The sequence below is a fragment of the Monodelphis domestica genome, chromosome 2, assembly GCF_027887165.1.
Source record: "Monodelphis domestica isolate mMonDom1 chromosome 2, mMonDom1.pri, whole genome shotgun sequence".
Taxonomy (NCBI): Eukaryota; Metazoa; Chordata; class Mammalia; order Didelphimorphia; family Didelphidae; genus Monodelphis; species Monodelphis domestica.
This window is the reverse complement of record NC_077228.1, coordinates 110,825,966-110,849,775: the sequence shown is the minus strand read 5'-3', so window position 1 is coordinate 110,849,775 and position 23,810 is coordinate 110,825,966. Positions and strand designations below refer to the sequence as shown.

Here is a 23,810-nt window from a genome sequence, read left to right as displayed (position 1 = left end):
GTTTTTCTTTAACTTCCCTATCAGGATTCATTCTGGTGCATTTCCTAGATTTATTTAGAAGTGTTGTGGGGGGGGGGGGGGGGTTGGCTGGGTGGCTCAGTGGATTGAGAGCCAGGCCTAGAGATGGGCGGTCCTAGGTTCAAATATGGCCTCAGACACTTCCCAGCTGTGTGACCCTGGGCAAGTCACTTAACCCCCATTGCCTAGCCCTTACCACTCTTCTGCCTTGGAGCCAATACACAGTATTGATTCAAAGATGGAAGGTAAGGGTTAAAAAAAAAAAGAAGTGTTATAGGGTGGAAAGATAGTGTTCATTTATCCTTCTTCCTGCTACTGGAACTTCTTGACTCCTTTCTTCCACTCTCCTGGCCACCTGCCTAGCATAGACTTTCACCGACATTTGTTTTGTCTATAGCAATTGTCTCCTAATTGGTTCCCTTGCCACATCTCTCACTTCTTCCACTTATCCTCCATATAGCTGCCAAAGTAATTCTCCTAAAGAGCAAGTCTAATCATCTTATTATCCTACTCAAAAAAACTCCACTGGTTCCCCATTGCCTCTAGAATATAAATATAAACTCAGTTTGACAGTTAAAGCGCGCACAACCTTGCTCAAACTTTCTTCCCCAGTTCCTCTTTGTACTCTCTTCAGCTTAGCTTGACCTTCTGTCCATTTCTCAAACATGCCATCTCATTTCTCATTTCCATGCATTTGTACACAGGTTGCCCTGCTATGCCTGGAATGCACTCTATCCTTATCTCCATCTCTCAGACTCTCTCTTCTCCTTCAAAAGTCATCTCAAGCATTATCTGCTACGCGAAGCTACTGGGACCTTCCCCTCAAATTACTTTGTATTTGTTCTGTCGGTTCCTAGTTTGTATATATTTATCTGGGGACATATTGTGTCATTCTATAAAATGTAAAGCTCCTGGAGTTAGGAACTGTTTCCTTTTTACCATTCCAAGGGTTCTAACCTTGGTACATCTGGAGGATCTTGGGGAAATCACTTTAAGCCCTCTGCATCTTGGTAGCTTTGGGGAAATAGCATAATGGGTGGATACCCCACAGAGGATTTGTCAAAAGCCAAAGATGGGAACCACGCAGTATGAGAAGGCCTGGAGGAATTTTAATCTTTATCAAGGAAGAAGTTTTCCACCTCATTGGGATAATCAAAGTAGACTCACATGTATAAATCAGATGGATTTATAAGCTGGGTGAGTCTGCCTTTTTTTCTTGGGATTCACACAGTACTCAGCTGAAAACTGGCCACTTAGCAAATCCTTTATAAACCTGGGCCACTTACGTGATTGAAAAACAATGTACTGCAGTGAACAGAGGATGGAACTGGACATGAACCCTCCTTCCAAACCACACTTCCCCACCCTTCCTTTTATAACCCTGCTCATGAAAACCAAAATGTCCATTAAGATGTAGTTATTAAGTGCCAGTCAACATGTTAGGTTCAAAAATAGGAGCAAGAAGATCTGAGTGACCCTAGGCAAATCATTTTACCTGTTTGCCTCTGTTACCTCATCCACAAAGTGGGGATGATGACAGCACCTACCTTCAAAGGTCATTGTGAGCTTAAAATGAAATAATATCTAAAAGCACTATTAAATGCTCATTTCTACTAGTATAATTATACAAAAGAGAAGAAAAGAGGATGAGCAAAGGACTGAGATAGAAGGTAATGCTCGAGCTCAAGGGAAAATAGGGATTCAAATAACCTCTCAAAGTCTTAGTTTCCTGATTTCCAAAACAAGAGTAATAATAGTTATTACTTCACAGGACTGCTGTGAGATTCAAATAAATAATGTTTACGAAGGGCTAGATAAATGTAACTAATAATATTGCTTGTCAAGTGCTGAATAACCTTCTTCAGAAATGTGTCCCCTGTCTTCTCTTGACCAACATTCTTTCATCATATCCCTTCTGTTGACTGAGCAGAAGGAGCTGACACATAGTATCAGGAATTCAAAGTTCTAATCTGGACAAGCAATTAAAACTTAGAACAAGCAGAAGATTTCTGAGCAGGGAAAAGGCCCAAGGAAGCTCTGGAAGCTGTTTAGAGCTGAGCTGGACCAGTGCCACCGATTGCCCATAAATCCCATGGAGTTTCATAACTCGAAACTGGAGCTTTGCCAAGAATCTGACAGTCTGCCGGGTCTCGGCTCAGCCACTATGGGCATTCTAAGAAATCTAGGGAGCTGCTACCTTGATGGCGGAGGGGTAGTTAGAGATGGAGCCATGTTGTAGATAACATGGTATTCAGGGATCTAAGGAGCTGAGTTCACAACCCATCTCTGCTACTTACTGTCTGTGTGGCCATGAATAACTCAAGTCATATCAGACAGCTAGATGGTACAATGGATAGAGCTCTAGCCTGGAGTCAGAAAGACCTGAATTCAAATTTGACCTCAGTCACTTTACTAGTTGTAGGATCCTGGACAAGTTCGCTTTACCTCTTTCTGCTTCAGTTTTCCTAACTGTAAAATGGGGATAATAATAACACCTCTCTCCCAAGGTTGTTTCCAGAATCAAATGAGATTATATTTGTAAAGCACTTAGCATAGTGCCTAGCACATAAATGCTTGCTTCCACCCTTCCTTCCTGGTCCTTCTATTTCTCTTCTGTAAAACTGAGGGGGAAGAACTAGAAGATGTTTATGTTTCCTTCTTTTTTAAGTCTTACAATGATGTGAGAAGGGACAATTCAATCTCCCATATCGCTCACTTTGTGGGTTCATATTTTCTGTCCCCTACTCCCAGGACCAAACTGTGGGCACATCCTTCCGACCTCCCCCCAACCCCAGGGAAAGCTACTTTATTGAGTAAAAAACCCTGAGCCCTAAAGGAGTCTCTCAAGGAACTCACCTCCTTACTTAATTTTAAGTCTTAGCCATACTTCTACAATATGCTTAGCTCTCCTCTGCTGAACAACTTCATTCTGACATCTGAGGGTCTCCATTGTTCTTTTATTTTTAAACCCTTACCTTCTGTCTTAGAATCAATACTGTTGGGGGTGGTAGATTGGACTGATGTCCCAACAGTTTGGTCCTGGGGGCAGGAAAGAGAATATGAACCCACACCATTGCTGAGATGATCTGGATTTTAAGGAGTTTCTGATACCCTGGGAGTTTTGGAAGGTTCCTTGTCCTTTCCCTTACCTTCTGGCTCATAATCGGTTCAAAGTAGGGGTATCAAGGCAGAAGAGCAGTGAGAGCTAGGCAGTGGGGTTAGGTGGCTTGCCCAGGGTCATACAATCTGCATTATTCTTTAAAACATCAGGGAGAAGAGGTTTCTCTGCCTTCTTTATTCACTGATCAGGAAGTTCTAAATCAATTCTTACCCTCTTGTTTAAACTCATCTCTTTCATAGTCAAGGGCCTAATCATTTGCTTTCTTTGGAAGTCTGAAGAGTGAGCTCTGAGCCAAGTGATTCCAATTCTACTCTTTCATCATTTCCCCCCACTATCTCCTTGGCCCTTTTCCAAGCCCTTCCTCAAATTTCTTCCCTGGATATAACTTAAGCATTAACTACTAGCTCTGACAGAGTTCTGGAGAAAGAACTACAGAACATAGTGAGAGATTATTTCCCAGCCTTGTCCACATGTCAACAGAGTGCCTTTGTCTCCTGCTATGGTTCTTTATTCATTCAATTGCCATTCTTATCATCATTCTTATAACCAGGTGGGATTCACTCCATGGGCCCCCAAAACTGACTTCCTGAATACCAAAAATAGGGACCTCATGATCAGCCTTTCTAACCTCCCTCCCCTTTGATTATAAGAGGCTGGAGATGAAAATAACGAACCTCCTAGTGAAAAATCCAAGGAGATGTTGCTGTTACAGGTGCTACCAGTGGAGTTGCCAGGAGACCTGAGGGCAGGATTTTCCCTTGGCTCTGACAACTCTTGGATGACTCTATCAGTCACTTCCTGCAAACTCAGGAAATCAGAGTTTTTAGGAACTCAAGGATTAAGAATAGACTAGAGGGAGCCAAGATGACAGAGTAAAGAAGCACTCCACCAAGTTCTCCTTACATTCCCCTCCAAACAACTTTAAAATAATGCCTCAAATTGAACTCTGGAGTGACAGAATCTATAAAAGGTCAAAGTGAGACATTTTTGTAGCCCAAGACATCATAGGAGATCAGAAAGAGAGATCTGTGACATAGGAGAGAGTCTAGATTAGAGACCAGATGGATGAAACACAAGTGGTGTACTAGGTGGTGACAGAAGCAGTCAAAATTTTGGGAGTTGACAAACTGGAAAGGTATATGGGAAATAACAACTGGGCAGCAAGAAATCACAAATCCACTAGCATTGTACATAGGAGCAGATGACGTTTGGCAACTCCATTGCTTATTCTCACTTCTGGGCTATAGTTCATGGGTAGGGAAGAGTACTTTTAATCAAGAGGGAATGGAAACCTCTAGAGAGGCAATATCATTTCCCACCCCAAGGGAACAGGAACCCTGAAGAACAGTATCAATTGTACCCCCAAAGGATCAAGGAGGGCCATCCTGGATAAGGACCAGAGTTCAAGGAGAGCAGTCACCACACCTTTCCCCAGATCTCACCATTTTGGAAGCACCTTCACAAGAATATGACCTATTTATTAGGGTATAAAAATCTCACAACCAAATGCATAAAAGTAAAAATATAAAGTTTACTCTTTTCAAACCATAGTTCAATAAAAATTATATTTAATAAAGGGTTGTGGTAGCATAAATTAATAGTGAATTAGAAGAGGATATCTAGGTGATTCAATGGATTGAGAGCCAGACCTAGAGGTGGGAGGTCCTGAGTCCAAATCTGGCATCAGACACTTCCTAACTTGTTGACCTTGGGCAAATCACTTAACCTCCATTGCCTATCCCTTACCATTCTTCTGTCTTAGAACCAATACACAGTATAGATTCTAAGATGAAAGATGAGGATTTTCTTTTAAGGTTGATTGGAAATTAAATAATCTCATCCTAACAAATGGATGGGTCAAATAATAAATCAAAGAAAAATTCAATAATTTCATTAAAGAGAATGACAACAATGAAACAACATGCCAGAATTTGTGCAATGCAGCCAAAGCAGTACTCAGGAAATTTTACATTCCCAAATGTGTACATCAATAAAGGAGATAATAAGCTGGTCAACGAATTGGGCTTACAACTAAAAAAAAAAGAAAAAAAATTTAAATCTCCAATCAAAGACCAAAATGGAAATACTAAAAATCAAAGGAGAGATTAATAAAATTGAAAATTAAAAAATTAAATAAAACTAGGTGCTGGTTTTAGGAATAATAAATAAAATAGATAAAAGACTAGATAATTTATTTTTTAAAGAAAGAAGAATACCAAATTACTGGAATAAAAAATGAAAAGGGAGAATGCTCCACCAATGAATATAAAATTAAAGCAATTTTATTAGGAATTATCCTGCCCAATTACCTGCTAGTAATCTAAGACAATCTAAGGGAAATGTCTGAATATTTACAAAAATTAAAACTACCCAGGATTAACAGAAAAGGAAATAGGATACTTAAATGCCACAATCTTAATAAAGAAATTGAACAAACCATCAGTGAACTAAGTAAGAAAAAATTCCCAGAACCAGATGAATTCACAAGTGAATTTCACAAATATGGAAAGAACGATTAATCTCTAAACCATATAAATTACTTGGAAAAACTAGGTGAAGAAGAATTCCAACAAAATCCTTTTATGACACAAATATGGTGCTTATACCTAAACTAGAGAGAGCAAAAACAGAGAAAGATAATTATAGATCATTTTCCTTAATATCAAAGCAAATTTTTTAAATAAAATACTAGCAAGGATATTATAGCAATGTATCACAAATATCATACACTATGACCAGGTGAGATTTATACAAGGAATACAAGTTCATATCAGGAAAACTATCAGCATAATTGACCATATCAATAACAAACACAACAAATCATATGATTATATCAATAGAGACTGAAATATCTTTGACAAAATGCATCACCCATTCCTATTAAAAACACTAGAAAGCATTAAAATCAGTGCAACCTTTCTTAAAATGCTAAGTAGTATCTACCAAGAACAAACATCTGTAATGGGGATAAATTTGAAGCCTTCACAGGAAGATTAGAAGTGAAAGAAGGATGTGCATTATCACAATTATCATTCAATATTGTTTTATAAATGCTAATTATAGCAATAAGACAAGAAAAAGAAATTAACAGAATAGAAAAGGGCAGTGAGGAAACAAAAGTATTACTTTTTATAAATGATATGATGTTATACATAGAGAACCCTAGAGAATCAACTAAAAACTAGTTGAAACAATGAGCAACGTCAGTAAAATTGCAAGGTATAAAAAATCATCAGTGTCTCTACATACTACCAATGAAATCCAGCAGCAATAAATAGAAAGAAAAATTCCAATTAAAAGAATAGTGGACTACATAAAATATTTGAAGTCTTCCTGCTGAGACAAAATCAGGGACTTTATGAACACAATTATAAAACATTTTCCATAGAAAAAAGACAGATCTAAAGAATTGGAGAAATACTAATTGCTCATAGGTAGACTGAGGCAATGTAATAAAAAGACACTTCCACCTAAGTTAATTTATTTATTCAGTGTCGTACCCATTAAGCTACCAAAAATTCTTTTATAGAGCTGGAAAAAGTAGCAACAAAATCCATCCGGAAGAACAAAAAGTCAAGAATATCAAGGTAATTAATAGGGTGGGGGGAATGTAAAGGAAGACAGACTAGCAGTTCCAGATTTCAAACTATATTACACAGAGTAGTAATCATCAGAACAGTTTGTTACTGGCTAAGAAACAGAGTAGTAGATCAGTGAAATAAAGTAGCTACACAAGAGGCAGTAGTAATGATTATAGTAACCTAGTAACTTTTGAGTTAAGAACTCAACACGACAAAAATTGTTGGGAAAATTGGAAAGCAGTTTGGCAGAAACTAGACATAGACCAACATCTCATACAATATTCCCAAGATAAAGTCAAAATGGATAAATGATTTAGACATAAGTAAATTAGAGAAGTATAGAAAACTGTACCTACTAAATCTATGAGTAAGGGAAGAATTTATGACCAAATAAGAGATAGTGAGGATCACAGGAAGTGAAATAGATCATTTTGATTACTTGAAATTAAAAGGGGAGTTGCATAAACAAAACAAATGCAACCAAAATTAGACGAAAAACAGGAAATTAGAGAAAAGATTATTAAGCAAGCCTCTCTACTAAGGCCTCATTTCTCAAATATATAAAAATTTGAGTCAAATATATAAAAATCAGGGCCAGTCCCCAATTAATAAATGGTCAAAGGATATGAACAGGCAATTTTCATCAGAATTCAGAGCTATCAGTCATATTAAAAATTCTCTAAATCATTATTGATTAGAGAAATATAAATTTAAAAAAACTTAAGTGCCACCTCACACCTATCAGATTAGCTAACGTGACAAAAAAGGAAAGTGACAAATGTTGGAGGATATGTGGGAAAATAGATTTAATGTGCTGTTGGTGGTATGGTGTCCATAGATTCTGGAAAACAATTTGAAACTATTTCCAAAGGTCCATAAAACTGTGACTTCCCTTTGACCCAGTAATAGCACCTCTAGGTCTATACCCCAAAGAGATCAAAGAAAAGGGGGGAAAGGAAAATACTTATAAAAATATTTATAGCAGCTTTTATTTTGTGATGGCAAATAATTGGAAGTCAAGAAGATGCCCCTCAGTTGCTATAAGAAATGACATCAGGATGATTTCAGAAAAATCTGGGACAATTTAAACGAGGTGATGCAAAGTGAAGTGATCAGAACCAGGAGAATACCATACACAATAACAGCAATATTTTAAGAATGATCAACTATGAAAGACACCTACTCTGAGTCAAACAATCCTCCAAGACAATTCCAAAACCCCATGATGGAAAATGCACCCTTTTTTAACTTTACTTTTCTTGGTTTTGTTTTCTTTTGCAACATGGTTTTTCATGACTTCATATGTATAATCAATATCAAGTTACTTGTCTTCTCAAGAGAATTTGGAACTCAAATGGTTAAAAAATAATTGTTTAAGAATTTTGTGTTGTAATTAGTAGATATACGATAAAATAAATAAAAATAAATTTTAAAAAAGAATAGACAAGAGAAGCAATAGATGGACAATACCAAACATAACACCTTCCAAAATGAGTCAAACACCAGCTGGTGGACCATTTAAACAAGACACCTTCCTTCCTCCTACTCCAACAAAACTTAAATGACTGTTATGATAAGGTTGTTGTCAATGAAGTCATCTCTCATAGTATCAAGTATGATTAAGCAAGGGAATATATTGGTTATTTGTTATCCTTCTTAAATGGAAAGACTCTTTAATGGTTCCCCACTGCTCCCCCCTAACAAGTCTAAATACCTTTATCAGGATTTCAAGACCTTTCCATGACTTGACTCCATCCTACCTTATCTTTTAATGCAAGTGAAACTCCTAGGTTGATTTAATCACATGTGCTTTGAACTCATCATTAGCATTTGCCTCCATCCCTCCAAATCCCATCTCTCCTTTAAGGCCAAGTCAAAACTCACCTCTTCCATGAAGTTTTCCTTGACCACACAGTGCCTTAAAAATAGCAGCTCCTTAAGGAATGATTGCTGAAGTGAATTGAATCAAATTAAATATCCCAGCCTCCTGTGCTCTCCTACTGAATTGCTATAGCATTTAGGATGTGTACATTTTAGCACTTACTGTGTCAAGACAGTTGCTGATACAAGAGACAGAGCACTGAACTTAAGAGTCAGAAAGACCTGTGTTTAAATCCTACCTCTCCTACTAGCCATATGGCTATTGGCAATTTATTTTATATATTTATATAGCTATTTATTCTCCCTCAGACTTAGTTCAAGAGACAAAGAAAGCCAGAGGCAGAGACAGAGGGAGAAAGGGAGAGACAGAGACAGAGACACAGAGAGGCAGAGAGGCAGAAATTGAAAGAGACAGACAGAGACAGAGACAGAAACAGAGACAGAAAAACAGAGTCACACAGAGAGTGAGAGAGATAGAGAGAGATGGCCAAGTTTCTTTAGGTTCTAAATCTATAATTCCTAAATCTACTTTACATCAAAGTATTCTCTCCCCAACTAGACTCCTGTTCCTTATGAATAAAAGCTATTCTATAGTAGAACCCATAACCTAGCACACTACTTTGTACCAAGTAAACACTGGGTAAATATTGAATGGATTGATATTATACTAGCATAATTAGGGATGGAGATTGCTTCTGCCCATAATGAGTTTTTCCTAAGCACATTTTTAGTTTTTCCTCAGTTCCAAAATAGGACTTAAGACTCCAGTGCTCTACCCTTGGAGAAATTGAGTATGGTCATCAGGATGCATTGGAAAAAAGATAACAGTCACATGGGACAACTTTAGTTAGAGGGTCTCTGATGTGGATTATAAGTCTGTTTCCACATCATGTTTAATAAGTCCAACCCAAAAATGGCCACCATTTTCTGAAACTGACAGCATTCTAAGAAGCAAAAGAAAGTGAATAAGCAGATAGAATCTTTAAACAATCATGATATGAATTTGAACTGTTTTTTCCTTTTCTGTGTTGTTGGGGAGACAAGGGAATTAGTTGAGAGAAATTAACATTTTGCGCTTGGTTCATTTCCTTATTTTAGTTTCTCTAAATACTAGTTGCTTTGAAAGCATGTGGCATCTGCTTTGATCTGACAGAGGTTCACAGGTTGGGAGCTCAAAACTATGGATTTCAAAAGACGAGTCCTAAGAAGGCACCAAAAACCTGGCTGTAGCTCAAAGGGGGTTATTGGATTGTCAATTTCCAAAGGATTGGAATTAAATTAGTACATTCAACACAAAGTAATAAAAATACATATTGTGCTTTACATAAATTATCTCATGGCCCTCACAACAACCTTGGGAGGTGGACTGGGTAGGTAAGGTTATTACTGTTTCACAAATGAGGAAACAAAAGTTCAAAGAGATTCAGGGATTTGCCCATAGTTCTTCAGCTAATAAATGACAGAGAAGTCATGCCACTACATGCAGTGTACATGCAGCTGGCCTTTGCAAAGCTCACCCCAGAGAAATTAACTTTCTTTTTCTAATAATATTTATTTTCCCTCAATTACAAGTAAAAACAATTTTTATATTCTTTTTGTAAATTTTGAGTTCTAAATTCTCTCCTTTCTTCTTTACTCTCTAGTACTTCTTTCCCCTCCCTGAAATGGCAAGCAGCCTGATAAAGATTTTACATGTGCAATCATGAAAAACATTTTTCCATATTAGTTATTTTGTCAAAGAGAAAGATATTACCTTTTATCAAATATAGTTAACATCACTTTGAGGATCCAAAAGTTACTCTAGGATCCTTTTGCTTAGATCCTGAGGTTGAAGTTCACTTTGTGTATTAGCATAGTAGTAACACCCATACCTGACTTACTAGAAATACTCTGAAAGTCTTTTACTGGAGCACAAAGCTATAACTAGGAATTCTTGTATATAGGCCAAGAAATTGGGCAGGCAGGCAACAAGCATTTATTTAAAATTTATTATCAATTTTAGTTTTAATTTTAAATTTTATTATTATTTTTGTTTTTATTTAAATTTTAAAATTGTTATTGGTTCTAAGATAAAAGGTCAATGTGAACTAGAACGACCTCCAGGAATTGATGCAGAGTGAAAGGAGCAGAACCAGGAGAACATTATACACAGAGACTGATACACTGTGGTACAATCGAATGTAAAAGACTTCTCTACTAGTAGCAATGCAAGGATACAAGACAATTCGGAGAAAGAACACTATCCACATTCAGAGTAAGAACTGTGGGAGTAGAAACACTGAAGAAAAACAACTGCTTGATCCCATGGTTAGATGGGGATATGGCTGGGGATGTAGACTCTAAACGAACAATCTAATGTAAATATTAATAATATGGAAATAGGTCTTGATCAATGAATGACACATGTAAAACCCAGTGGAATTGCACATTGGGTATAGGAGGGGGCTGGGGAGAAGGGAGGGAAATAAAATGAATCTTGTAACCATGAAAAAATATTCTAAATTAACTAATTAAATAAAATTTTCAAAAAAAAGGTAATAGGTTTTTTTTTAGTTATTATTATGTGTCAGGTACAGTGCTAAAAACTGTGGATACAAAGGAAGACATGGTCTGTTCTACCAAAGAACTCACATATTAATGGAAGAGAGAACTTGTGATTAAATAAAAGCATGCAGTATAATGACATGGAGTATAAACTGAAAGTAATCTCAGAGAGAAAAACTAGCGCTAGCAAAGAGGAACTGGGAAGATGAGCTACAGAAGGTAGAATTTGATGATTAGAGTTGAACTGATTGATTTAAGTACTGGGATAAGGAAAGAGAGAAAGGAAGAAGGAAAAGTAAGAAACACAAAAGGTATCCCCGCCTAGAGGCCAAAGGAATTCTGGGAGAGACAAAGGTTGGGGTTGCTGTAGAGGAGGCATAAGGAAAGGATGAGACATTTACCAGTGACTTTCTAGATGGTACAATGGACAGAGCATTGGACTTGAAATAAAGAAATACCAAATTGAAATCCTACATCAGATTCTTATGAACCTCTCAGCTTCCGTTTCCCCATTTGCAAAATGGAGATAATAATAGCACCTGCCTCCTAGGGTTGTTGTGAAGATCCAATGAGATAATATCCCTTTGTAAACCCTAAATCAGCATAAAGATGAGAATATGCTGTCATATGCTATCATTGTCATTGTTATTACTACAATCCATCTTAGTTTGACCATAGAGCAGAAGACAATTTTTTGTAACTAACTTGGTAACTTGGTGGTGGCCAACCCAAGAGCTCTGGGGATGGTAGATGTGGGGATGGGAGGTCCAAAACCCTTCTCCATCCTTTCCTTCCCCAATCTTCCCTCCACTAGGAGCATGGGCAGGTCCAACCCTGATCTTCATCCTTCTTTCTTTGAGATGATGGTGGTTGAGGCTTGGAGGCCCTGTAGCCTGGCCTTACTCCTAAAGTGGGTGTGGTACAGATGGCACAAGTCAGAGTCATTGCCAAGCTACCTAGGGTGTGTAGACATTCACCCAATCCTTCTAGCCATGACCATGTCCTTAAGCGTCCTATTCTAGGTTAGGTAGGACTCAGAAAAGTCCCTAGTAATTTAAGTTCAATGTTGGAACAAAATGAGATACTCAAAGGTCATTCAATAGTTAACAAAAGATTTACTTAGAAGGGGAAGATATTCAGCAAGGATAGACATCAAGTGTGACTTAAGATGATTCAGCTGAAAAGCTCCCTCATCCAAACTGCCTATTATGAGCTTCCAAGAATCAGAAAATACCTTCAGCATCTCTTTTGTGCTCAGGCAACCAGGAAGTGTGATGTCAGCAACCTGAGCCATTAGCCCCTAGATCCAATCAAGTCTCAGGGTTAATTCCAGTAATTTTTATTTATTTATTTATTTTTAGAAAAACTCTTACCTTTCATCTTAGAATCAATTCTGTGTATTGGTTCCAAGATGGAAAAGCAGTAAGGGCTAAGTAATGAAGGTTAAATGACTTGCCCAGGGTCACACAGAACTAGGAAGTGTGAGGCCAGATTTGAAGCCAGGGTCTCCTGTCTCTAAACCTGGATTTTAATACAGTGAGCCACCTAGCTTCCCCCTCTGTTACCTTTAAGAAAAAACTTATCTAACTTTCATGGGGGCAAGGGTTAAGATATTGTTTCTATCACACAGCCTCTGTTATCTATCTGCCTCTCTCATTCTTCTGGGAGGTTCTCTTACCTTAAAGGGAGGGAGAATTTATGGTAATGATCCTTCCCTAAGGATGATTAGATATTCCCTTCATCTCCTCCCCATCCTGGCAAGGGAGGCTACTCCACTGGTCCTTACATCCTGCCCTGTCTCTTTTAAGCTTCCTTTCTGAATTTTGTGTGAATAGGAGGCATAGGAACATTGCCCTGCCTCCAACCTCCCTAAGCCCCACTGTTGAGGAACTCCTAGCAGAGTCAGCTAAGCAAAGGAATTGTAAGAAGGGATTATGGTGATATGTGGGAGGAAGTCCTGTTTCAAATACTATGGTTCTCTCCCATTAACGGACAAATAACTCATCCCCCAGGCCAAGGGAATAGGTTAGCTTTTGACCAAAGCCTTCTAATGCCTACATCCTCTAAAATGAGAAGCTTCTATCTTTAGTGTCACTTGGGGAAAACCCCTGCTCACCCCACCTTAGTTCCTGCTCTATTGGGGAACATAGCTTGGAGAATAATGGGTCACCATGACTCATGCATTCCAATGTGAGCTCCCAATGAGACAACAAGGTTATCAGGACAGCATGGAGTTCTGGGCTAAGAAATAACACCCATTCCTTATACCCATCCTACTCTATATAGAATGGGGCTATCTTGTGTGAATATAGGGAGGCACTTGTATGTCTTGTTGAATTATCTTGATTATGAGATAATGTAACCTGCCACATTTACATCTTATATGCCTTTGTTTTTCCTTTAGTGCAAGATCGTGCAATTAGATCTAACCAGTTCAGAAACTAGAAAAGAATATAGGTAGTCGTCGCCACAGGCTTTCCATGCAGATAAAAGATTTCTTGATTGGCTGAGAGTAACCCTGTTTGGTCCAAAGATCCAAGATCAGTAGACCCCAAATTCTATTTGCCCAAATCAATTTAGACTGAGACCATGAGGGAAGCAAACTTGTCAGAGGACCTCACTCTTGAATGAGAAAATAAAGATCATTCACCCTGAACTCCCTTCTCTCACCTACATTTCAACTCAAACTGACTCACTCTGCTATTTCTATATACAGTGTACCATTTTCCACTGCAGTTATTGCATAGACTGTCCCACATGCTTAGAATGCATTTTTTCCTTCTCCCCATATTTTAAAATCCCTAGTTTTCTTAAAAGATCAGCTCAAGTGCCAATTCCTATAGCAAGTCTTTCCTGACCAAGTCCCCACTCCCAGGTCAGGGACAATTTCTTTTTTGTCTTCGTATCTTCAGAGTCTAACTCAGTACACAGTACATAGTAGGTGCTTAGTAAACATTTGTTGATTGTTTGATTAGGGATCCTTCTGTAGAATGGCTTAAACTTTCAGAGCTACGGAGCCTAAAATTGGGAGGATTTCTTCTTTTCACATTTCCAATGATCTTACCCTGGGATTTTATTTCCAAATTTGTCTATTTTCCATTTCCCTTGTAAATAAACCCTTGAAAAAGTGCTTGTGATCTGGAAATGGAGGAAGAAGGGGAAAATATGGACTATTAAAGGACACCCAAAAGTAGAGGAAGGGAAGCAGGTAATTAGGACTCAGAAATCAGGACTGCCAAGCTTCAGGCTGAGTTTCTCAATGACCAGAAAAATCTTAATAAAGGATGCTAGAGCTGAAGACTCCTGGGTCTTCTCTGAAGAAGAAACTTGATTGGGTGTTGTCCCTTCTACTTCAAAGAAGACCAAAATGACACCACTAGTAATGTCTTTTGACTCTCATATAAATTGGATTTATGTGATGCAGAGTTGCACAAAATCAGAGGCCTCACTCTCTCTTCCAGAATCATCCAAGTCCCAGTAGCAAGATAAAGTCAGGACGAGGGGTGATGGCTCAGGGAGCAGTGAATGACCTTGATGTTCAATGTCTGACCAAGCTCTAAGCATTCCACATTGCTTGTTTCCACTGCTTTCATGGTCACTGGAACAAATTGTTCTCACCTGTCCATTCTACCTTGGGGGGGGGCATCACATGCTTAGGGTAGACATCCCCTGAAGTCACCAACATGTTTGAGATTGGTTAGTTTACCCTCAGCCTAGTTTGGTCCTTCTACAGAGATGGTTTTACCAGGGTGTGTCTGCTGTGCATACTAAAGCTTCCTGGTGCCACAGGAGAGAGCTGGGTAGCAGATGACCACCAAAGGAGGAAAGTAGTCCTGAAAAGGGCTTGGCAAGCCCTCACACCAGAGGAACTAGTCCTCTTCTACTCCAAAGAGGGTGTTTAGACCCTTAATCTCAGATCTACATGCACAGTCTCCTTTCTAGGCTCCAAACTAAGGCCATGTCACACCTAGGCTGAAGTAATATTAAACCTTACTCCCTCCTAATGGAATACATTCTTGACTCAAACCTGAACCAAAACGACTGGAAAAATGGAAAAAAGATAGGTATGAAGAAAGTGTTGGAGTTCTCCACTACATTTTCTTTTCTGAGGTTGCTTGGAAGACAACCCCAGAAACCACCATTACTCACTGTGGTAGCTTTTGTGAGGTTAAAGTCCTAAACCTGCAATGTAATTATTATCATTATCATTATTTCTATTATTTCTGTTACTTATAATAATAATTTTTAAAAGCTAGACAAAAAGATCAAAATCATATGGGATACTTTCTAGATGTGTAACCCTGGGCAAGTCACTTAACCCCCAATTGCCTACCCTCCACTCTGCAGTAATGCCAGGTGGAGGGACTCACAGGCAGCTTGAAGTTGCAGTTTGGGCACACAATCTCAAAAAGGTTCTCCAACAGTGGTCTAGTGGGATTTCAGAAGTTCCTCTGTTCCTTTTACCTGTAATCTCTTCCATTCTTATCTAACACTAAAAAAATCTCTCATTCCAGAATTAAACATAAAAAAATCCATATGCAACTATCTATTTGAAATGATGTTATCCTGAAGGAACTTCAGTTAAAACATAACCATTTAAATAACCAGCTATGGAGGTAACACTCCAATCATCATCTCCGATCATGCTCTCTACACCGGGCCATGTGACAAGGAAATCACTTTTAAAAGACTGATATATATTAATTTAAGGTCGCCAAGGAATTCAGCTATGTAATTCCTTAATGAAAACTCAAGTCAGCCGTCAACCTTTTATGGGGTTTTAATTACAAACAGGAGGAAGAAAGGAATTAGAGATAGAGAGAGAGAGAGGGAGAGAGAAAGGGGAGAGAAGGGAATAGGGCTTAAATACCCCTTCTCTTTAGGCTGGGCCAAAAGGCCCAAGCCCTTAGATAGCTGGGGCAATGAAAGGAGATCAGTCCCTATTACTCACGTGACCAAAAATGGAGAAACAGTCTCCGGGGCCCCCACCTTCAGCTTCCTTCAGCGCAAGCTTCTCAGAGCACACCACAACCACTCCAACAAACTCCTCAACCACCTCCAGTCTTCAGACCCCCCTATCCTTAAGGAAACCATCCAAGTTCCCTCCCCTCAGTCCTCACATCTACCAATCACCTGTCCATCAATTTCCCTGTGCCAATGGAGGCTCTAGCTTAACCCAGGACCACCCAGAGGTTTCTGGCTTTGCACATGTCTGTTGAAGGTCATATTTTCAAATAATTAAATCTTTGATCCTTTGCTACAGCCCTTCCTAAATCCTGTTAACCTGAGTAGGGTAGAGATTGGAATAATTAAATTTTGATCTAGGCTGCAGCCCTTACTCAATCCTGTTAGGACTGAATAGGGTGGAGATTGATTCCAAGTATCTCCATTGTATCAATTCTAAAATCAATCATGACTCAAAGAAATTCCTGTTCTATGCTTAAGCATAGGTCAAAGTCCTTTCCATTGTTCAGCAAAAGGTTTCTGTCCTAAAGTAATCTTAAGAAGGGAAGAGGAGGAAACTCTCATGCCAATGGGGTTCACATTCCAATAGCCAAGACCCACTATCAATAGGGAATTTTTCAAGTATGAAATTTCCCAATGGTGAAATTTCCAACATTTATAAGTCTAAGAAATTTTGAGGTTTACAGCCATCACCTCCACTTCCTTCCCACTTGAAAAATGGACTCTGCCCTTGAAATATCCTTAAACCTAATCTTCCTCAACACTTCCAGAATATCTCCAGCCCTTACATCTTTTCCCTTTATATGTTCTCCTTCCTTTATGTACATCAGAGTCCAGAGACATCCTTGAATACAATGGAATTGTTAGTTGTGAATGTCCTATCCATTAGACTATAAGCTCCTCAACAACAAAGACTATCTAATTTGCTTTTATTGATATCTCCAGATATTAGCACAGTGCCTGTCATATGAGTGCTTGAAAATATTCCTCCTATTCATCTCTCTAAAATGTCTGGTTCTCATTCTGGATGGCAATTTGGAACTATGCTAAAAGGGCTTTAAGGGACTGTGTGCCTTTTGATCCAACCATAGCACTGATGGGTTTGTACCCCAAAGAGATAATAAGGAAAAAGACTTGTACAAGAATATTCATAGATGCACTCTTTGTGGTGGCAAAAAATTGGAAAATGAGGGGATGCCCTTCAATTGGGGAATGGCTGAACAAATTGTGGTACATGATGGTGATGGAATACTATTGTGCTCAAAGGAATAATGAATTGGAAGGATTCCATGTGAACTGGAATGACCTCCAGGAATTGATGCAGAGGGAAGGGAGCAGAACTTTGTACATTAGACAAGGAGAACATTGTACACAGAGACTGATACACTGTGGCACAATCTAATGTAATGGACTTCTCTACTAGCAACAGTGCAATGACCCAAGACAATTTGGAGGGACTTATATGAAAGGACACTATCCACATCCACAGAAAGAACTGTGGGAGCAGAAACACAGAAGAAAAACAACTGTTTGATCCTATGGTTCGATGGGGATATGAATGGGGATATGCTTTCTTCACAATAGCATATGCTTTCTTCACAATAACCTTGTTAAGATAGCCCACCTGGCATCTGACCCATTTTGCTGTGGGACAAGTGCATAATTATAACTTTTCCTCAGGGGAACTCTTTATTCAGGCATTTTTCAGTCATGTCCAAGTCTTTTTATTTTTAATGCCCAATTCTTCATGACCCAACTTGAGGTTTTCTTGTCAGAGACTGGAATGGTTTGTCATTTCCTTCTCCAGATCATTATACAAATGCGGAAACTGAGACAAATAGGGTTAAGTGATTTGCCCAAGGTCACACAGCTAGTGTCTGAGATCACACTTGAACTCAGGTCTTCCAAACTCTAGGTCCAAGCACTCTATCCACTCTGCCACCTAGCTCAACTTACCTTCAGCTTGGTGGAACTAGCTGAAACTACTAGTGGAATGTTTATGTTTAGCAGATGGGACAGAAAGAAGCTGTGCTTCAGTTCTCAGTTAACAGGATTATAGAGAATTTTTATGTGCTGACTTAACATTAAGAATCTTTTTTTTTAATCATTATTAATTGTAGTATCTCCACATCTCTGTGTGTCCTTCCTAGCCTCCAGGGTTCCTTTCATCCAAAACCCATCTAGAATGATCAGTTTAGAGTAGAAGGAACCCTCAAGATCATCTAGGCTTGTGAATCACATTATTTCATAAAAAAAGAAACTGAGGACTTCCAGTCAAGATGGCAGCTTAGAAGCAGCAAAAGTTCAGACCTCTGAAAACCCTTCCTTACCAATCATAAACTGAATGCTCCTAGGGGACTGAAATTCAAACTTAACAACAGGAAAGAGCCAGGGAACCCTCCTTCTGGACTCAAATCAAAAGGTATGCCCCTCCCTCAAAGCCAGAATCCTAGAACACTCGGGTCTAAGGGGAAGGCAGAAGGAAGGTCCCAGGACCCCTCCCCCTCAACCAAGAGCGCTGAGCCCCCAGCAGCAGCGGGAACCTCAGGGCCTGCAAATGCTGTTCTGAAGGGTGCACCTTGAAAGCAACCTGGGCCAGGCTCGGGGCATCCAACACAGATGGCAGGGAAGCAGCCTGAGAGAGATGGGGGGAACCTGTAGCCCCGTGGCTAGGTCCTTCCATTGGAATTTCATCAAGCGTTTTTGCTTCAGGGCACATCCAGACCAACCCAGTTGAACCTACTCCCATCAGGAGTCCACACAGCTCAGGGAGGCCAGGACCCCTACCCCCTTAGAGTGCAGGACCTTCTGAAAGGACAGGAATCTCAGGGCCAGCAAAGGTGCTGTTCTGAAGGGTGCACCTTGAAAGCAACCTGGGCCAGGCTTGGGGCATCCAACACAGACAGCTGGGAAGCAGCCTGAGAGAGATGTGGGGGAGCCTGTAGCCACGTGGCTGGGTCCTTCCATTGGAGTCTCACCAGAGGTTTTTGCCTCAGGTCATATCCAGACCAACCCAGTTGAACCTAATCCCATCAGGAGCCCTCAGAGCTCAAGGAGGCCTGGACCCTTTCCCCACCTAGAGTGCAGGACCTCCCGAAAGGACAGGAACCTCAGGGTGGGCAAAGGCACTGGGGTACCTTGCAGACAGTGCTGTGCCAGGCTCAGAGCATGGAAATAAGGCATCGGAGAAGCAGCTGGAGAGAACTGAGAGCAGTAACACCCAAAATGCCGACAGGCAGGGGAAGACAGTGCAACTGCGGAGAATGGACAATTTGCCTGGGGCTAAAGCCTAGGATCATCAGAAGCATACACTGAGAGCCAGCCCTCCTCATTCAGATTTCTGACTGGAAAGGGGAGGAAAAACCATAGAGATGGCAAACAGTGTGGAGGTGCAACAGTCTCCAAACACCAAGAAAAGCAAGAAGAAGAGAGTGACTTTGGACACATTTTATGGAGCAAAAATGCAAAATACAGAGGAGATAGAAGAGGAAACACAAACAAATGCTCCAAAGCCTTCCATAAGAAATGGAAATTCTCCACAAGCTCTTGAAGAATTTAAATTGGAAATTATCAAAAAGATGGAAGCCTTCTGGCAGGAAACATGAGAAACTATGCAAAAGGAACTCAGCAATCTGAGGGACCAAAATATGCAAATACAGAAACAGCTCAAAGCCTCAAAAAACAGGTGAGACCAAACTGAAAAGGAAAACCAGTCTTTAAAGGTCATAATCAGGCAACTGGAAGACAATGATCTTGCAAAAGAGCAAGAATTAATAAAGCAAAGTCAAAAGACTAAAGAATTAGAAGATAACATATTTCTCTGACAAGGTGACATACCTGGAAAACAGAGGAAGGAGAGACAGTCTGAGAATCATTGGTCTACCAGAAACGCCAGAAATAAAGAGTAATCTTGATATCATAATACATGATATCATCAAAGAAAACTGCCCAGAGATTCTAGAACAAGGGGACAAAATATGCATTGAAAGAGTTCACAGAACACCCTCTATACTAAATCCCCCCCAAAAGACAACTCCCAGGAATGTAATTGCCAAATTCCAAAGCTTCCAAGCAAAAGAAAAAATCTTACAAGAAGCCAGAAAAAAAGACAATTTAGATATAAAGGAACACCAATCAGGGTCACATAGGACCTAGCAATTTCCACTCTGAACAACTGTAAGGCATGGAACATGATATTCAGAAAAGCAAGAGAGCTGGGTCTTCAACCAAGAATCAACTATCCATCAAAACTGACTATATACTTCCAGGGGAAAGTATGGGCATTCAACAAAATACAAGATTTCCAAGTGTTTATAAAGAAAAGACCAGAGCTCTGTGGAAAGTTTGACATCCAAACACAAAGAACAAGAGAAACATGAAAAGATAAATATGAAGGAAAGGGAAAAGGAGAAAAATGTTATCTTTTTCTTTTATTCAAACTCTCTTCTATAAGGATTACATTTATATCAAATTATATATATATATATTAATATGTGAGGAAAATGTAATGTGTAACTCTCAAAAATTTTATGTATCATTAGAGTAGTAAGAAGAATCATGCATAGGGAAAGTTTGGAGCATCAAGACGATATGGAGAAAGGGGGGGATAGAAAGAAAAAGGGAGGAGGGAATCATTGATGGTACTAAGATATACTCCAAGAAATAGAAAAAAAACTAAATAGAATAACCTTTCTCACACAAAGATACACATGGGAAGGGGAGGGGAAGAAAACTCCTATAAGAAGGAGAGGAAGAGATTTTTTACTTAAACCTTACTCTCAGTGAAATCAACTCTGAGAGGGAAGAGCATCTAGATCCATTTGGGATCTTGAATTTTAACTTATCCAACAGGGTAAGGGAAAAGGAAAAACCAAGGGGGGAGGGGGGGAGGGAACACAAAAAGGGAGGGAAGGAGAGGGGGGAGGGGAAGGGAACAAAAAGGGAGGGTCTAGAAAGGGAAACATATCAAAGGAGGGGACTAGGGGAACTGATTTAAAGTAAATCACTGGCTTAAAAGGTTATAGCTAAAGAAGAAAGGTCAGAATTAGGGGAGGATATCAAAATGCCAGGGAATCTACAAGTAACAATCATAACTTTGAACGTGAATGGGATGAACTCACCCATAAAACATAGATGAATAGCAGAGTGGATTAGAATCTAAAACCCTACCATATGTTGTCTTCAAGAAACACACATGAGGCAGGTAGATACTCATAAGGTCAGAATTAGAGGATGGAGTAAGACCTTTTGGGCCTCAACTGATAGAAAGAAGGCAGGAGTTGCAATCATGATATCTGACAAAGCCAAAGCAAAAATAGACCTAATTAAAAGGGATAGGGAAGGTAAATATATTCTGTTAAAAGGGGCTATAGACAATGAGGAAATATCACTAATCAACATGTATGCACCAAATGGTATACCAGCAGATTGGCTAACATGACAGCAAGGGAAAGTAATGAATGTTGGAGGGGATTTGGCAAAGTTGGGACATTAATGCATTGCTGGTGGAGTTGTGAACTGATCCAACCATTATGGAGGCAATTTGGAACTATACCCAAAGGGCAATAAAAGATTGTCTGCTCTCCAGGAAGTGATGCAGAATGAGATGAGCAGAACCAGGAAAACATTGTACACAGAGACTGATGAACTGTGTACACTGTGGTTCAATCAAACATAATGGACTTCTCCATTAGTGTCAATGCAATGTCCCTGAACAATCTGCAGGGATCTAGGAGAAAAAACACTATCCACAAGCAGAGGACAAACTGTGGAAGTAAAAACACCGAGGAAAAGCAACTGCTTGACCACAGGGGTTGAGGGGACATGTCTGAGGAGAGACTCTAAATGAACACTCTAATGCAAATACCAACAACATGGAAATGGGTTCGAATCAAGGACACATGTGATACCCAGTGGAATCAAGCTTCATCTATGGGAGGAGTGGTGGGAGGGGGGGAGGAAAAGAAAATGATCTTTTTTTTCCAATGAATATGTTTGAAAATGTTTGAATGTTTGAAATGTTTGAAAATGTTTGAAAATGACCAAATGAAATAATGTTTAAAAGGAGGGAAAAAAAAGAAACTGAGACCCAAAACTGAGCAAAGGACTTGCCCAAGGTCACATGAGTAGCAAGTGAGTTGAGACTTACAACTAAGTCCTCTGACTTTGTTCTCTTTACTCTATAACACAAAGATTTATAGAGAAGAAGGCACTCCAATATCTACTGATCTGACTTCTCCCCAGAGAAGTATATGAAAGGAGGGGAAAGAGATATGATCAAAGGATCATAGAGTTAGAGGAGGTTTTGGAAGACATCAAATCCAATTTCCTCATTTAAAAAATTTTTTAACCTCATTTTTACAGATAAGGAAACTGAGGCTGAAGTAAAATGATTCATCCAGGGTCACACAGCTGGTAAGTGACTGAGGTAGGATTTATATTCTCGGTTTAATTAGTATTAATCCAGCTCTCTATTCTCTGAATTGCTGATGGTCTCCTGGGAACCTCCCACCTTTTATTCTTTTGAGTATGGGTGAGGATGACTGCACCCCCTTCCCCCAACAAAAAAAGTAGACCAGATAAATCCCCACACTTCCAGGTCACTGAATGGAGCAAGCCAGGAGACAGTGGCAGAAGCAAAGGACCAAGTCAGGTGATCTGAGTTCAAATTCCAGCTCTGCTTCTCACTCCATTGTATGGTCTTAGACAAGATTTTTCACTTCTCTGGGCCATTTTGGACTGGGGAAGGAGAAGGGAATAAGAATTTATTTAGCATCTGCTAATGGGCTAAGTAGTTACAAATATCTCTGTGATCTTCACAACAATCCTAAGAGGTGGGTGCTATTATTATCCCTATTTTACATCTGAGGCCACTGAGGCAAGGCAAGGTTAAAGGTGGAGGTAGAGAAGCATATGGAGTAGTATAGTCATTTCCAAATTAACTTTCAACTTTAAATCCCAAGAATCTCAAAGAGTCTAAAGGACGCAGTCCCCTTGCCTTCTTGTGAAGCTCCATCTGAATCAGACATTTTCTGCCTGAAGGAAGGTTTATAATAAATAAAAAACAGCCTTTTTTACTTATGATGGTATATAACATTTACATACAACTTTAAGATTTTAAAAGCACTTTACACCAATTATTATTATTATTTCATTTGATTTGCTCCCCAGAGCACCCCTGTGAGGTAGCTACTCTTATCATTCCAATTTTACAGATGCAGAAACTGAGGCTGAGAGGTTAAATTTCCCCAAGTCATGGAGAAAGTAAATATCTCGGGATTCAATCTCAGGTCTTCTTGATTATTTACCCCAATATCCCGCCTAACTTTTATTCTTGGATGCTTATATCAAGAACCAGATGCCTCTCAGCCACTTGCTGGAGAGTGGAGATGGGAGAGGAGCTAACGAGGAGCAAATGTCTGTGGCTCTTCGGCTGAAATATAAGGAAAAACCAGCACATCAACCACCGAGTTCCCATGACTTGCCAATTTCATATCCTAATCACAGATGGGTCTAATCTCCCTGCCAGCCTTTATCCTCCCTGCTGGAGGCACCCACCCTGTACCTGGGCTAGCCGGGCTTGACCCCACAAGTCCCATTTTCCCTTTATATCAACAGCAGTGTTCCTATGAAAGCCCAATCCATCTACAAAGTCCTAATCCCAGGAGCTGCTGGAAACAAGTGATAAGTATATGTCCTAT

The 23,810-nt window shown here is 39.5% G+C and overlaps 1 protein-coding gene across 1 annotated transcript in view; it reads left to right on the top strand.

Annotated features, from left to right (window-relative positions):
* Positions 1-11,083, top strand: part of RAB7B (RAB7B, member RAS oncogene family) — a 54,494-nt gene extending 43,411 nt beyond the window's left edge. The window contains exon 6 of the mRNA XM_056815824.1: positions 10,671-11,083. Coding sequence (XP_056671802.1) covers positions 10,671-10,721 — 51 coding nt within the window. The 3' untranslated portion in view covers positions 10,722-11,083. The remainder of the gene's footprint in view (positions 1-10,670) is intronic.
* The last annotated feature ends 12,727 nt before the right edge of the window (positions 11,084-23,810 follow it).